The sequence below is a fragment of the Antechinus flavipes genome, chromosome 1 (assembly GCF_016432865.1).
Source record: "Antechinus flavipes isolate AdamAnt ecotype Samford, QLD, Australia chromosome 1, AdamAnt_v2, whole genome shotgun sequence".
Lineage (NCBI taxonomy): Eukaryota > Metazoa > Chordata > Mammalia > Dasyuromorphia > Dasyuridae > Antechinus > Antechinus flavipes.
Window position 1 is genome coordinate 582,807,019 of NC_067398.1, and position 16,508 is coordinate 582,823,526.

A 16,508-nucleotide genomic window follows, 5' to 3' on the forward strand; every position below is an offset into this window, starting at 1 on the left:
AAGTAACATGATCCTTTGCAATTATATGGTCAGAATTTCCTTTTTTAAGAACTTTTTATACGCCCTAAGCCATTACTTTATTATACTTTCCAGCTATAAGAACATGCCTATCATTTCTTTGATCTTTTTGTAACCTGTTTTCCTTAAGTCCAGACATATATCTGAGGAAGTTCAGCATCACCCTCCATTTTGAGAATGCTATGGTTACTTTATCCCCCAGGTTCATAAACACATCTTTCTTTTGAGGCAGAATTACAGTGGGTAAAAAATAACAGTTCCTTTCATAGTTCCTTTCTGAAAAATGAAATTGTAAGAAAGCATATTCAAGAATTCATTAGATGAAAATCTTTGCAATAAATTTCTCTGATAGGGATCTGTTATGCCATATATATAAGGAATCAATGCCAGGAGCATTCTTTAACAAATAAATGATCAGAGGATATAAGCAGGCAGTTCTCAAAAGAAGAAATACAGGATATCAACTACTATATGATAAAAGGCTCCAAATAACTAATGATAAAAGAAATGCAAATTAAACCAATTTCAAGATTGTACCTCATGCCTATCAGATTGGCCAAGAATAAAAACAAACAAACAAAAATGAAAATGATACTTGTTGGATGGATTGTGGAAAAATAAATGCACAAAAGTACTATTGGTGAAATGACTTAGGGCTAGTTATTCTGAAAATAAATTTAGAACTATACTCCAAAAGTCACTAAACCATGTATTGAGTCCTATGACTCAATAATACAATTACTAGGTGTATAGTCTCAAAGAGATCAAAGAAAGAAAAAATCCACATGTACAAAAATATTTATAATAGCACTTTTAAAATAGATTTTTATTTATACCTTTAATTTTTACATTATCTGTATTTTTCCTTCCACCCTTCTCCCTCCTCCCTCACAGAAAGTCATCCTGCATAACCAAAAAAAAAAAAAAAAAAAAAAAAATTGGAAGACAATCAGGGTTAAGTGACTTAGAGTCACATGATTAATAAGTATCTGAGGTGAGATTTGAATTAAGGTCCTCCTAAATCTAGGACTGGTGCTCTATCAACTATGTCACCTAGTTGTCCCAAGAAAAAAAACTTTTAAAGAAAAAAGAAAAAAAATCAGCAAAATAAATTATTACATTAAAAAATCTGGCACTAAATGCAATCTTCTGTACCAGTAACCCTCTTAACTTTACAAAGGAAGGAAAAGATATATCCTCTCATGCCTCTTCTTCGGGGCCTTGCTTATTATTTGTAATTTGGCAGCATTTGTTTTTAATTGTTTTGCGGGTGCTCTATTGGAAAGCCAGAAACAAAATAAGTACCTATCAAATGGAAAATGGCTAAACAAAATATGCCATATTAAGGGAATCGAATGTAATTATGCTACAGGAAATGATGAAAGAGATGTCTTCAGAGAAACATGGTGGTTTCTTAGAAGTAAGACAAATGAGAACAATTTATATAATGACTACAACAATGTAAAAGAAAACAACTGGAAGACTTAAGAATTATGATCAACATAATGACCAATCTGCACTATACAAGACTAATAAAGAATCATCTATCTCATCTCTTGGCATTTAAACATATTAAATTTAGCATTGTAGTTCCAACACTACTCTATTCATCTGTATCCCTTCTGTGTATTTTAAAAATGATTTATAGATGCTCTTTTCTTTCCTTTCTTTGGTATCTCTATAACTAAACCATTCCCTCATGCCTCATAACTCTCCTAACTCTTCAACTCTCCCCCAAAATAAAAGTCCTTTTTTTGTAACAAGTGGCACTAGAGAAAAACAAATTATTATGGTTATGAAGCATTTCTTTATTGTGTGTGTTAGCTCCTAAGAGAGAGGCAAGATTGAAAAAGGATAGTCATGGAGTCTTGTAGAGGGATAATGGCCCAGATTAGATAACTATAATATACATTACAAGATAAATACATTAGTGAGGTGCAAAAATCCAATGCTGTGTGAAATCCCAGGGGGATGATTTTCTACCCATGGAGAGACCAGGGCAGCCTCATTCACTTGGTAGCATGTGAGTTGGACTTTAAACAATGGATAAGAATTTCACACGTGAAGAAAAGAGAAGGAATTGCAGTCACAAGGGACAACAAGAACAGAAACACTGAGATTCGTCACCAAAACAACCAATGGCAAAAAAAAAAAAGAAAAGAAAAGAAAAGATAGCACCATCTTAGGCTGAATGAAGAAGGATATATATATATGGTCTCCAGAACCAGAGAAGTGATAGTCCTATTATTGGATTTTTACCTATCTAGACTTCATCTAAAATATTGTATTTTTGGTACCACTTTTTAAAAAGATCATCAACAAATTGGATAATTAAGATGGTGAATGGACTAGAAACCATGCTATGGAAGAAAAGTGAAGGAAATGGGGATGGTTTTCCTAGAGAAGAGATAACTTAGAGGAAACATGGTAGCTGTCTTTAAATTCTCAAGAGCTGTCAGGCAGAAAAGGGATTAGATTTTTTTCTGCTTGACCACTAAATGGGCAGCTAGATGGTACCACAATGCACAAAGAGCTGGACTGGATTAGGAAGACCCTGAGCTCAAATTCAGCCTCAGACACTTATTAGTGGTATATCACTGAACAAGTCACTTAACGCTGCCTGCCTCAGTTTCTTCATCTGTAAAATGAGGAGAAAAATAAAACCCTACTTCTCAAGGTTGTTGTACAGGGGAAATGAGGAAATATTTGTGAAGCATCATAGTTATTGTACATAGTAGCTACTTAATCAATTTACTTCCTTTTCTCCCTCTTTTTACAGAGGTCAGAATTAGGACTAAAGGATAGAAGTCCCAGAGAGCCTAATTTAGGTTCACTGTAAAGAAACATGGAATAGTTTACCTCAAGAGATAGTGGCTTTCCTTTCCCCAGAGTTCTTGAAGCAAAAGCTGAACAGATTATAGAAGGGGTTCTTACTTTGTTATAGGTTGGATTAGAGACCCCCTGAAGTCCTTCCCAACTTCTGCAATTTTTGTTGTAGGATCTAGAGAGTCTTGTTTATCTAGAGCAGAGAATACAGGAGGGGAGTAATATAAGAGGAGACTGGCCAGGTAGTCTGGCACCATGAATGCTGGGCAACTGAATTGAGCCCTACTCCCTAGTACAATGTTTTTCACTTTGTAGTTACTTAATAAGTGTTCATTGAATTAAATTGAGTTGAACAAGGCATGTCCTTCCATCACTGTTTTGCTCAATTTTCACAGAATCCTTACTTGGCTCTTTATTTTGTAGGGGTGGATTATTGCTTGTTGAGTGATCATGGTTGTGAACATTCCTGCATAAATACTGACAAATCCTTTCTTTGTCAGTGCTCTGAGGGATATGTACTCAGGAGTGATGGAAGAACCTGCAAAAGTAAGTTTTCAGTAATTCTTACTTAAAAAGAAATTAAACCTTCTGTGCGCATACTAAAGCATGTATATTTTGACATATGTATAGTAAAACTTTGGACTCAGTTCTTCCAACCTATATTTTTACTAACAGATCAGATTCCCAGAGCTCACTGCTCCCCCTCAGAGTCCTGGAGGAAATGGGAGTGGGGAAAGGACAGGGTTACACAGCTGGAAGTCTTTGCATTGGCATATTGACTTTTCAGGGGGTGACTACATCATCTCTTCAAGATTCTAGGAGTAGATATGATCCTTGTTGTCATAGGGAGAGGGTCATATCCACTTTATATTCAAGAAGCTTGAAGAAAAAAATAGATGTAAAATGTGAAACACATTATAAGAACTTATAAGCTAACTGTGCCAATCTTACTTCAGTTTGTAGTTATTAATGATTATTATCTTAGGTTATGCTAGTACATAATTTTTATTTTAAAAGAGAAGGGGAAATGAATGTCAAAAAGATTAATAACATATTTTATTTGAGAGATGTAAATAATATATACAGATTGGGGGATGTAATGAGATAAGGAAGTTTTTAAATTCTAGAGTTTTTCCTCCCCAGAAATTGAATGCTATTTATAAGAGAAAAAAATGAATAAATAACTATGTTTGGCCATGGAAAAAAAGATTCTAAGAGTAATTCTGAGAGGTTGAGGTGATTATTCTAATGTTAGTGACTTGAGCTCCCATATCATTTTTCCTGTTATCAATAGATAGTTATGAGTAGTTTCCCTCCTATAATATCAATTAAACCAGTGATTAGTGCCCCCATTATTATTTTAACAAGTTATTATGAATTAGTTGCTGCAAAAGGATATTTCCTGAGAAGCTATCAAGAACAAAAACACAAAAACATTTTCCCTCAAAATGAGACTCTCCCTTCCTCTACCTTCATTCTTTGGGAGAACAGACTGAGCTTTCAAGTAGTTGCTACAAAGCATTTGCCCCACCAAGTTCATGTCCAAGTGCAGCATAGCTATGGGGTGAGTTGCTCCATTTCTGTAGAACATGGTATCTCAAGTACCAGATTGAACCACTGCCAAATTGGGGATCAGGTAGATCATTCTTTTTTTCTTTTGCTGAGGCAATTGGGGTTAAGTGACTTGCCCAGGGTCATACGGCCAGGAAATGTTAAGTGTCTGAGACCAGATTTAAACTCAGGTCCTCCTGACTTCAGGGCTGGTGCTCTATCCACTGCACCATCTAGCTGCCTCAGGTAGATCACTCTTTAAAGCTGGGCTGGTTCACTGAACTCCACAGCTGGCAAAAACTGGTATGGATTCCTATCACTAAATCTCTGATTCTTTGAAATTTCAAAGCTCACAGGGACCCTATACCAAAAGGGAAGAATGCCCCAAAGCAACTTTATCCCCAATATAAGCTTGCCTGGGGGGCCATGGGGCAAGCACAATAGGAGGAAGGGTACCCTCCCACTGGCCCTCCAGAACTCAAAGACATTCTGACACCTCATAGCTAGCAGAAAAAGAAAGAGCAAATTTTTCCACTGGCACCTTTTATATGGCAGTTCTGGGTCATCAGCCAACCAAACGGCCTATTCTTCACTACAAAATTAAGCCCATGGAAAACAGCCTCCATGCTCTGATCACTCCATGCCATGTCATCACACATATCCAGATTCAAGCTCACCAGAGAGCCACGTGGAAACCCTCTGTGTGCTCTCATATGGGCCCTCTTTGGCCAGCCCTCTGTTTTATATATGAATTTGTATACAGCCAAGCCTCAGAAATCTTTATGCCCTGAGGAATATCTCTTCAATTTGCCAACCAGCTGGTCCCCAAGCTGCCTTCCTTCCCACACTCTTTAGGCAAGATTTTCCAATTTCATGCTTTTCTCCTTTTCTTTCTGCAGTTTCACAAAGCCCTTTTTATTCACTTTCTCTGTCCTCACAATGACCCCACTTAATTCAATCATCAGCCAACTTTGGGTATGAAGAACTGGGAGAGGGAGAGAAAGCACAGGGGAGATGGGGATTTCCTCAAAAGTCTGGCAAAAGATAAGAAGGTTATGAATGATGTTTACTGAATGTCATGGGCCTTCAAACCCTCAGCTTCCCAGGAATCAGCTCCATTCTCTGAACTGACCAAGGAACCTCATCTCTGGCTTAGGGCTTCCTTCTTTAATATGCTCTATGGGGAAATTACTATATCTTATACTCAATACAAATGAACCAATGAAAACCCAATAATCAGTCTATGATTGGATATCAGAACTCCCCAAATATTCCTGTTGCTACTGAATCCAAATAGCTTGATTCTAACACCCAATGGCTCTTTCCCTCCTTCAAAGTTCTTTAAATTTTTCTTTAGTTCTAAAGTTCACATGGGCCTTCCTAAAATAATGGCAAACTAACTCCTTCTCACATTGTGCTCCCATGTCTTGGGACATGTCTGTCTGTGCAAATGCTGCTTGAATTCTACATCCATAAACACATCATGACACTTTCTATCTTCCCTATTTTCCCATTCAGAGTATATTTGTTACTTGGGATAATGTGATCTCATCGGTAAAAATCAATCAAAGGAATTAAAGTTGAAATTTTATATATGCATATAGAGTATATGGCTGAATTTATATTCAAACCCTTGAAGTAATAAGATATGACATAGCTATATTGGCAGAGATATTGGCAGAGATATTCTCTGCCCCTTCACCCTATTATGTGTACTCAGCCAGACGATTCCCACAAAAAAAAAAGATTTTCTGTCTTCCCCCAGGATGATTCAGTGTGACCATTCTGTCCAATAATAATATGCTGGGTTTCAGTTCAGCCACAGTTAACAAGAGATTGGGGTATATGTTCCCCTTCCCTGTGCCAAATGACAGACATGACTTCACCTCCATTTCACAAAGCCTGCTGGGTTGGGGGCAGTGAGCCAGTTCCAGCTAAGCAGATAGGTGTGCCCTTGACCCTCTCCAAAGGCAGACTACAGACGTGGCCTTGCATCATATGATCTAAAGGGTATCCCCCAACGAGGTTCTCTTTCCCCTAACCAGCAGGTACATTATTGAAGAATGGAAAGTCAAATTGAGTCACTTCAACTCAGTAAAGATGTATTAAACACCTACTGTGTGGAAAGGATTGTGCTAAATGCTATGGGTTAAACCATCCCAGGCCTCCACAGGAGGTTACAGTTTATTAAGGGCTGGGGTCACATGGTTAGATAGATAAATCTAATGAATTATGGAGGCAAAGGAGAGATCTGGGAGTTAATAGTTCTGTTTTAAGGACCAAGAAAGACCTCAAAGAGGAGCTATGCGAACCCTGGCGAGGAGTCTGAAGGCAACAGAAAAATTATTCTCTTCCTTACCTATGCTGGGCTGGAGGCTGGATTCAATTTAAATATGGTGTAGTGGAAAAAATGAGTAGCAATGAGGAGTAATGGGTTAGAAAGACTTGGACTTAAGTTCCAAGTATGATCCAAACTAGTAATGTAATCTAGGCAGGTTTCTTTTTTATGCCTTGGGCCATCCTTTAATACTATTAAAGTTAATACTATTAAGTATTAAACTTAATACTATTAAGTTGTGGACAAGCTGTTTATTTACATTGTTGAATGGAGTTTCTTCATGGATTTGCCTCAATGCCAGCAAGAGCAGTGGCCCCAAAGTCACAAGATCCAGTTTTGAGACCCAGGATTATTACGTGTTCCCCTTAACATTTACTTCAGCACAATTCATTTCAAAATTCAGTGGACCTTTCTGGGCCTCAGTTTCCCAATCTGTCAAATGAAGAGGCTGGACTACAGGACTATAAGGTCCCTTCTGGGCCCAACTTTCTATTATTATGTACCTCCACTGCCATCATTTGCTTCTGTATTTCCAACAGAATGCTAGCCATTCCACCTATTTGCTCAATATTGACTTATTTTATCCTCAAGGTTTTTACTTCCTGTTCCTGGTTGAATGCAGAGATGCAGCACAGGAGAGAGCAGATAGTACTTTTCTCTGATTTGTACCATTTAATGCAAAAAAAAGAAATCCTTCATTTTCCTAGGCACTGGGATTCTCCCTGTAGCCAGGTCTTGCTGTTTGTCCTTCATTCTCAAAGAAGGTCATGACATCAGGGAGATCATGTCATGACATGAAAATGAATTTAGATTTAAGTGTGAGAGGGCTGTGCAAGCTCTCCAGAGCCATCAGGGTCCAGTAAACCAGATGCAGATTAAAATAACTGGAAATGGCCCTGGATGAAAGGGGAGATCTTGGCCTTTTTAAGCTAGAGCCAGGTCTTAGAGAAGCAAAGAATGACCCAACCTGAAGGAAAATGCAGTAAGTCAAATGCCCATTGAAATCGTCATCCATAAAACCTTGTAGAATGTAAGCTTAGAAGAGACATGAGAGATCATTGAGTCCAGCCCTCCCATTTTGAAGATAAGATATAGATTTGCAGGCAATGACTCTTTTGATTATTTAATGTAAAAAAATAATAACTTACATAAAAAATTTATGTAAAAAAATAAAAATAATGAAATCATGTAATTACATTTCTCCCTACTCCCCTCTTCTTAGCACAATGTATACTGTGCCTTTTTTTCTCTGAAGAGCAAGATTGCTTTTCCTGCTGTCCTATGTGGAACCTTAGACATCACCTTGCATTCTGTCATCACTAGAAAGGGACTATTATTTTTAAGTACAGTTATTGCCCTGCCTCAGACTGCCTGAGTCATCAGACCCTGATCCAGACATTAGGAGCATTTTCTGGGTTGGGTTAATAGACCAGAGGAAAGTTTCCTATCCAGAAACTTTTTCCAAATCATCAAACTGCTAATCACTTGTATTCCAGATTGCTTAATTAAATTGTTAAAACAAAAATTTTTTAAATTAGACTTGGAAGAAGTCATCCTTTGAGAAAGGAAATGTTTTCTTCCTAGGAGATTTCATTCTTCCTTTTTTTGAATTCCCAGGAGAAACTTAAGAAGTTCAAAGTGGCTTCTTTTGCTTCTTTCTACTGGATTTGAATTCTGCACCCTCTTTAACCCCTTGGCTCATACTCAACTATTAGCTATCCATCTGCATTCCTTGTGTGAAGGCTCTGGAGAGTAATAGAGAACTACAAGATGAGTAGTGGAAACTATATTTTCTGGATACAAATGTATCTAGAGATCTTTTAAAAAATTGGTTTCTACTTATTTCTTTTGTGTTTTTATATCATCATAATTTCCCCTAGAATTCTTCTCCTTCCCAAAGAGTCATCTTATATTATCAAATTTTTTAAGAAGAAAAAAAAAGAAAAAGAAAAGAAATCATTATAATACATTTTTTAAGTCTGAAAATATATATCCTGTGTAAAACTTCTGGTCCTCCCATCTCTGAAAAGGAATAGGATTTTTTCATATCTCTTCTTTTGAGCCATGTTTATTTTTTACAATTTTGCAACAATTCATTTTTATCTTTCCATTTGCATGTTATTATAATTGTACATGTTATTTTCTTGGCTCTGCTTACTTCATATCATTTCATATTTCTCTGCATTTGTCATATTCATTGTTTCTCACAGCGCATAATATTCTATAACTTCATGTACCACAATTTGTTTAACCATTTCCCCATCAGTGGACATATCTACTTTGTTTCCAATTCTTTGTTGTGTTATTATAAGTGTTTTGATGTAAATGGGGACTTTGTTTTTTATCAGTTGTCTCCTTACAGTATAAGTCTGGTAATGAAATTTCTAAGCCAATGGATATGGACATTTTAGTTACTTTATTTGTATAATTCCAAACTGCTTTCCAAAAGGGTTTACTCTTTCATAGCTCCACCAACAATCCACTTGTGTACCTATCCCCAACCCCTCCAACACTGATGACTATTCAACCAGACAACTATAAAAGATAAAAAAGATATCTTTGATTACACAAAACTGAAAAGTTTCTGCACAAAAAAATTCACATGCCTAACATAAGAAGAGCATTCAAGTGGAAAAATATCCTACTATCAAATGTCTCTGATAACATATATATATAATTAATATATATACACATCAAAAACAATTGTTGAAAAGGATTGTAATTATTAACAGTCACATGAAAGAATATTCCAGATCACTAATAATTAGAAAAGTATGAATTAAAACAATCTTGAATTTTTACTTCATATCTTTCAAATTGGCAGAGATGATAAACCATCATTTGAAGTCATTGTGGGAATAGTCAATGTTGGAAATATTTCCCAAAATGATTGATATAAAAACAAAAGGTATCACTAAAATTTATTTTTAAAGGGTAAGAAAGGAAGGAAGAAAAAAAAGAAAGAAGGAAAAACAGGGGAAAAGGAAGGAAGAAAAGGGAGGAAAAAGTGAAAAGTCAAAAAGGAAAAGAAGAAAGTAAATAAAAGGAGAAGAGACAGAGGAAAGTAAGATGTTATCAACAAATAAATTAGTGAATTTACATTTGAAAATTATTTAGATTCTGGGAAACTCAAATTAAGGCAAACTCAGTTCTAGAAGAACTATTGACTCTTCTAGAAATTGACTAATTTTAAACATGGAACTGTATGTAGGGACTAAGATTAAGGGAAAATGAGAAATTTCAACAACTTTAGAAGGCTAAAAACCATACCACAATGCTCTACTGACTTGTTTAAAAAAAAAAAAACTGCTACTAATTTGAAAGCCCAAGAGAATCCAAAAACTGGATTCTTAGCAAGAGAGACTGGCTGAAATCCCTACTGAAGACTCCATGAAGCTCTCATGTAGCGCTGGCTTTTATTTCTGTTTTGCCAAGACAAAGAATGAGCAGTACAGTTGGCCTGCAACAAACTACGGTGGAGTTGAGCCCTGCTTATGTAATGGGGGAAAAAAGAAAACAGTTGGAAGCTTCCCACTGAAGATTGGAAAATCTTCAGGAAAGCTGTCTGTCTGTCAACACTGTAGTCTAAAAGCAAAAGGAAAAAAAAATTGATTAATTCCAGTGAAGATCCAAGATGAAAGGCTAGAGCCAGTCAAGATCATCTCCTCCTGATCACTTTCAGATCTTATCTAGAGGAACACACAAGGCATCTTCATCAATACTTGCACAGTCCAAGATTTTTGCCAGTTTGGACCACACCTCCCAAAGAGATAACTGACAACCTTTCTGTGGTGTGGTAGTTGATGTTCAAGAGCTATTGTGGCCAAAGAAAGTCTTTGTGTGAACAGTAAGGTGGCTCAGTGGATAGAGCATCAATTTTGGAGTCAAGAAGACCTGAGTTCAAATCCAGCCTCAGACACTGATTAGCTATGAGAGCCAAAGCAAGTAACATAATTATACTAAATGAAAAAATGGAAGATAAGGAAGAAAAGAAGAAAGAAAGAAAGAAAGAAAGAAAAGGAGGGAGGGAGAAAGGAAGGGAGGATAGGAGAGAGACAGGAAGAGAGGAAGGAAGGGAGAGAGAGGGAAAGAAGAAGGGAGGAAGGGAAGGAGGGAAAGAGGAAGGGAGGGAGTGAGGGAAAGAAGGGAGGGAGGGAAAGAAGAAGGGAGGGATTGAAGGAAAGAAGAAGGGAAGGAGGGAAAGAGGAAGGGAGAGAGAGAGAAAGGAAGAGAGGAAGGGAGGGAGGGAAAGAGGAAGGGAAGGAGAAAGGAAGGAAGGAAGAAAAGAAGGAAGGAAGGAAAAGATAGTCTTTATGTGGCCAACCTAGTGATGAATCTCTCTGGTCTTACAAAGACTGGTCTTCAGAAAATAGATAAAGGAGTTTTTTCCAAATTGGCTTCATCAGTGATATGTTGGTAAATGTTTAACAACTAGCTTTCTAAGGGAGGGGGAGTGTCGTGCACACACTTTTAAATTTCATCTGCATTATTAACATTTTCCCCATCACTTTCTTAAGTCTAGATAGTTAACAAAAAAAAAAAATAAACCAAGCCCCAATTTATAGCATTTGCTGAATTTTGGTATGAGCTGGCTCCAGCCCATTCCCAGAAGCCTTTGAAGGAAGAGGGAAAGATTAAGAATTTATCAAGCATCTCTTATATACCAGGCACTGTGTTAAGTGCTTTACAGTATTATCTCACTTGTTCTTCACAACAACTCTGGAAGGTATGTGATAGTAACCCTACTTTCCTATTGAGGAAGTTGAGACAAACTGAGGTTGAATTACTTTCCCCGGGCCACATAGCTAATGTCTGAGTTGGGATTGGACCATCTACCTTAAAGGATTACAATGAGGCATTAAAATAGAACTTCAGATAGATATATACAATCTTACATACACATACATACACACATTTTTAGTTATGACCTCATTAGTCCATAATCCCATTTGGAGTTTTTTTTGGCAAAGATATTATAGTGGTTTGCCATTTCCTTCTACAGCTCATTTTATAGATAAGGAAACTAAGGCAAACAGAATTGAATAACTTGACCAGGATCATACAGCTAATAATAAATATCTGAGGGCAGATTTGAATTCCAGTTTCCCTGACTCCAGGCCCTGAGTCTGTCCACTGTGCCATCTAGCTGCCCACATGTGTACATACCAGGGCCAATGTATTATAAGGGCTGGAGTTAGCTCAGTCATGAAGGCTTTTGTTCAGGTCCCACCTGTGACACATAGAAAGAGGCTCAAGAACTCCTAGGTAACCTCCAAGACTAAGTGGCAGAGAAGTCACCAATATGTCATGATGGAGTTTCATCACCCAAGGGAACTGATGTGAATAATAAAGAATAAAACAACAAAAAAGAGGGGAAGATTATAGATATTATTATGCATAAACAAGTAGGAAACTGAGTGCAGAGTCAAAGTATTATAGATATAGATATAAATATAGATTATATCCATAATATATATCTAGATGTATATATTATATTATACATAATATATAAAATAATATAATAACAATGTTATATAATATAATTATATTACATATTATATATTATAGATATTATAGATATAAGATTCTGGAGGAATCTTAAAGGTCATTTAGTCCAACTTTTCTCATTTTAATGGTGAGAAACTGAAGTTCAGAGAGCTTTGTGTGGCATGAGACAATTAGGTCACAATCTAGCCCTTGCTGAAATGCCTTCCTTAGGTCTTTATCATTGCACCTCAATCTGTCCCATTGGCAACAAAACCCTTTAGCATGGTATAGTGGGGAAAGCACTAGATGGGATATTTAAAGACCAGAAACCAAGTATTATCTCATAGCTTCACAAACAAGATTTAAACTCAGGTCTTCTAGACTCCAACTCCAGAACTCTATCCAATGAGCCACTTATTCGCTATGTGCTTAAGGGTAAGTCATTTAATAATTTCTCTGAGCCTCAGTTTCCCCACATGTAAATTGAGAATTTATAAAAGGGAAAGCCTTTTCATTATCTGCCTCAGTGGATTGTGATCTGCAGAATATCTAGTTAATTGTAATGCTCTGGTATAAGATGTTATCATTATTGCATGCAGACTAGATCTGAGAATTTGGTCCTGAATCCATCTTATGATGTGGTGGCAATATATATACCACTTCTCCTTCTCAAAAAAATCTATGAAGCATCAAGTCCCAAAGCTACTTACTAGAAGAAATCCACATTTTCCTTCACGTTCCCAAGCATGTTTTAGTAGAAAATATTATAAACCACTTGTCTAACTCATCCAATCATTAAAATTCTCTGAGCTTTTTCTTTATCTGTAAAATGAGTTTAGCACCTGTAGTAGCTCTCTCTTAGCATTATAAGGGAGGGAATGTGTAGGGCAGTGAAAATAGGATCTGGAATCAGGAAACCCTGAGTTCAGATACAGCCTTAGATACTTCTTAGTTGTATGATCTTGGGCAAGTCACTTAACTCTATTTATCTTAGTTTTCTCATCTGTAAAATGAGCTGGAGAAGGAAATGGCAAATCACTCCAGTGTTGTTGTCCCAAAAAAATCCAAATGGGGATCATGAAGAGTCAGTCACAATTGAAAAACAAATGAACAACAAAAAAAGTATATGAGCTACCTTGTAAGCTTTAAGGAGCCATGTAAAAATCAACTGTTGTTCTATGTGCAGTTGCTAAAAGGGGATAAATTGCTAATGTGTGAAATATTTTATTCTCTGTTTGCATAATTTTAAATGGAACCTCAGGACTGGACTCCTGTGCTCTGGGAGACCATGACTGTGAACATACCTGTGTAAGCCTTGAGGATTCTTACGAGTGCCGCTGCTATGAAGGTTACACTCTCCGAGATGATGGGAAAACCTGCAGAGGTATGTTCGTGTGGTTTCTAGCTTGAATGACTATATAAAAATAGAGATCCTGAATTTCATCTCAGTTGATTACTCAAAGAGGCACTCGTTAGGATAAAAGTGGAACTGTGTTGTATGAGACAATTAGGTCACAATCTAGCCCTTGCTGAAATGCCTTCCTTGGGTCTTTATCATAGTACTTCAATTTGTTCCATTGGTAACAAAATCCCCTTAGAAAGGCAGCATGGTATATTGTAGGGAACGCACTAGATGTGATAACTGAACACCAGAAATCAAGCTTTAAACCCACAAATGTGTTCATCTATTTTGAATTTTAAGTTTTCTCATCTGTAAAATGGGGCTAATGTTTATTCTGATTGTTTTCCCCAGGTTGTTTTGGGGAAATGGTTGTTAATTGCTAGACACCAGTTAAATGGGTGGTATCCTTATTAATTAGTAACTAGATGGCATAGGAAATAAAGTGCCCAGATTTCAAGTGAGTTTAACGCTAGCCTCAGACACTTACTAACTTCTGTGACCTTCAACAATGCACTTCACCTGCCTTATCTGTAAAATGAGCTGGGGAAGGAAATGGCGAACACCCAAATGGGTTGATGAAGACTCAGACACAGCTAAACAACAATAGAAATCATTATTATCAAAGCAGATAAGAAATGAAAAATTGCTTTGAAACCTGTGCTATGGCTTAAATAACCATGACATTTTTGAAATGTCAATAGAATTTCATCCCAAAATTGCTAAGAGAAAAAGACATCCAAAGTTGCCTTCATGTTCAAAAGCATATTTTAATGGAAAATAACACGTAATATTTGTCTAATTCATGTGCATTGTTAATGGGAGGATAATTGTTAATGAGTGTCATATTTTTCCTATTTGTGCCCTTGGAACCACATGGAAACTCAGTGTTGGACCCGTGTGCTCTGGGACACCATGGCTGTGAGCATTCCTGTGTGAGCAGAGGAGAGTCTTACATGTGCCTCTGTTTTGAAGGGTATGCACTTCTAGAAGATGGGAAAAACTGCAAAAGTAAGTTTGCTTTAAATCCAATTCAACAAACATGTATTAAGCACTTACTATGTGTTTGACTGTGCACTGTGCTAGGGATAGGGACTGGACTTGACAATAGGATAAGGAACTCCCAGATGAGGAAACTCCCTCCTCCAATGTGCTCCTTCTCTACAAATTAAAGGAGTATGAGAGAGTTACCTAGAAACCTCTGAGACAATGTGGGTCAGAGTTTACACTTGAATCCTCAGCTCTCTAGGCACAATGACATTCATTCTTCCCCTTTAAGTGTGGGCGATACAAAAGCAAAAACAATAAAGCCCTACCCTTAAGAAAACACCCTTTAATCTCATGAAGAAAAATGCCAGTCAGAGTTGGACATGAAAGAACAATGATAATAACTAGGATTTATGAAGAATATTATAAATATTATCTCATTGGAGCCCCACCACAACTCTGGAGGGAAGTGTTAATATTATCCTCATTTTGAAGATGAGGAAACTGAGGCAGAGAAAGGTGAGGATCAGCCACTTGATTGCTATCTGAAGCAGAATTTGAACTCAGGTCTTCCTCCCTCCAAGTACAAGCAGGATCCCCACTGCCTTACTTAGCTTTATCCAGAATAAATGCAAGAATAGCTTCAAGAATAGCAAAGGAGAAAGAATGTAAGCTAAGCCTCAAAGGAACATATAAAAGAAGATGTTGATGATGATGATCTCAGAACTTAGAATCACAAAGGGCTCTACTTTTATTGAAGATCTGGAACCTTCAAAAATATTAATAATAATACATATAGAATCTTACAATTTGCAAAGTTCTTTTTTTTGCACCCCTGTAAGGCAGGTGGTATGGGTATTATCTCCATTATATATATATATATATATATATTATATATATATATATATATATATATATAATATATATATATATATATATATATATATATACATACACACTATATGTATACTATATATACCATATACATATGTGTGTATATATATGAAAAGAGAGAAGGAGAGAGAGACACACAGAGACAGAGAGAGAGATAGAGACAGAGACAGGGAGAGAGAGAAAGAGAGAGAGAGAAGGAGAAGGAAGGAAGGAAGGAAGGAAGGAAGGAAGGAAGGAAGGAAGGAAGGAAGGAAGGAAAGAAGGAATGAAGGAAGGAAGGAAGGAAGGGAGAGAGAGAGGGAGGGAGGGAAGGAGGGAGGGAGGAAGGAAGGAAGGGAGGAAGGAAGAAAGGAAGGAAGGAAGGAAGAAAAAAGGAAGAAAGGGAAGAAGGAAGGAAGGAAGGAAGGAAGGAAGGAGAGAAGGAGGGAGGGAGGGAGGGACTAGGTGGAAGAGCCAGAAGCCCATCCCAAGCCTTCTAAATCCTCAAACAGAACTCTTCCTTCTTCACCCCAAAGGAGGTTCAGTGTATCTAAGAAAACACTTCTTTAATCCTTCATTAGAGGGCTATTAAGGTCTTGTTGTGCTGCCTTGGCAGAATTATGTTAACTCTTTCCATAATTCTCAGGAGAGGATGTCTGCAAATCCACCAATCACGGCTGTGAACACACTTGTGTTAATGATGGCAACTCCTACATCTGCAAATGCTCAGAGGGATATGTTCTGGCAGAAGATGGGAAACGGTGCAGAAGTAAGTGATGGGAGCTTGGCTCACCTCCTTGGAGGGGCTGAGAGCAGAAGTGATGAGAGCTTGGCTCCATACCTTGATATGGCTGAGAGTAGTTGCTTTCCTGAGTGTTATTAGAATGAATGAATCCCTAACCGCTTTTTTCTTCTTCCCATCCCTATCCTCCACCACAATGAATAAGCAAAAAAGTGAATTTCTGAAAATTTGTCTGAATTAAAAGCCAAACCCATTTACTTAGGAATCGTTGTTGAGAAAATTTCTAA

At 37.1% G+C, this 16,508-nt stretch overlaps 1 protein-coding gene across 1 annotated transcript in view; it reads left to right on the forward strand.

The window, feature by feature from the left end:
* Nucleotides 1–16,508, forward strand: part of MATN2 (matrilin 2) — a 217,176-nt gene that overhangs the window by 182,618 nt on the left and 18,050 nt on the right. The window contains exons 11-14 of the mRNA XM_051974444.1: nt 3,268–3,390; nt 13,482–13,604; nt 14,508–14,630; nt 16,126–16,248. Coding sequence (XP_051830404.1) covers nt 3,268–3,390; nt 13,482–13,604; nt 14,508–14,630; nt 16,126–16,248 — 492 coding nt within the window. The remainder of the gene's footprint in view (nt 1–3,267; nt 3,391–13,481; nt 13,605–14,507; nt 14,631–16,125; nt 16,249–16,508) is intronic.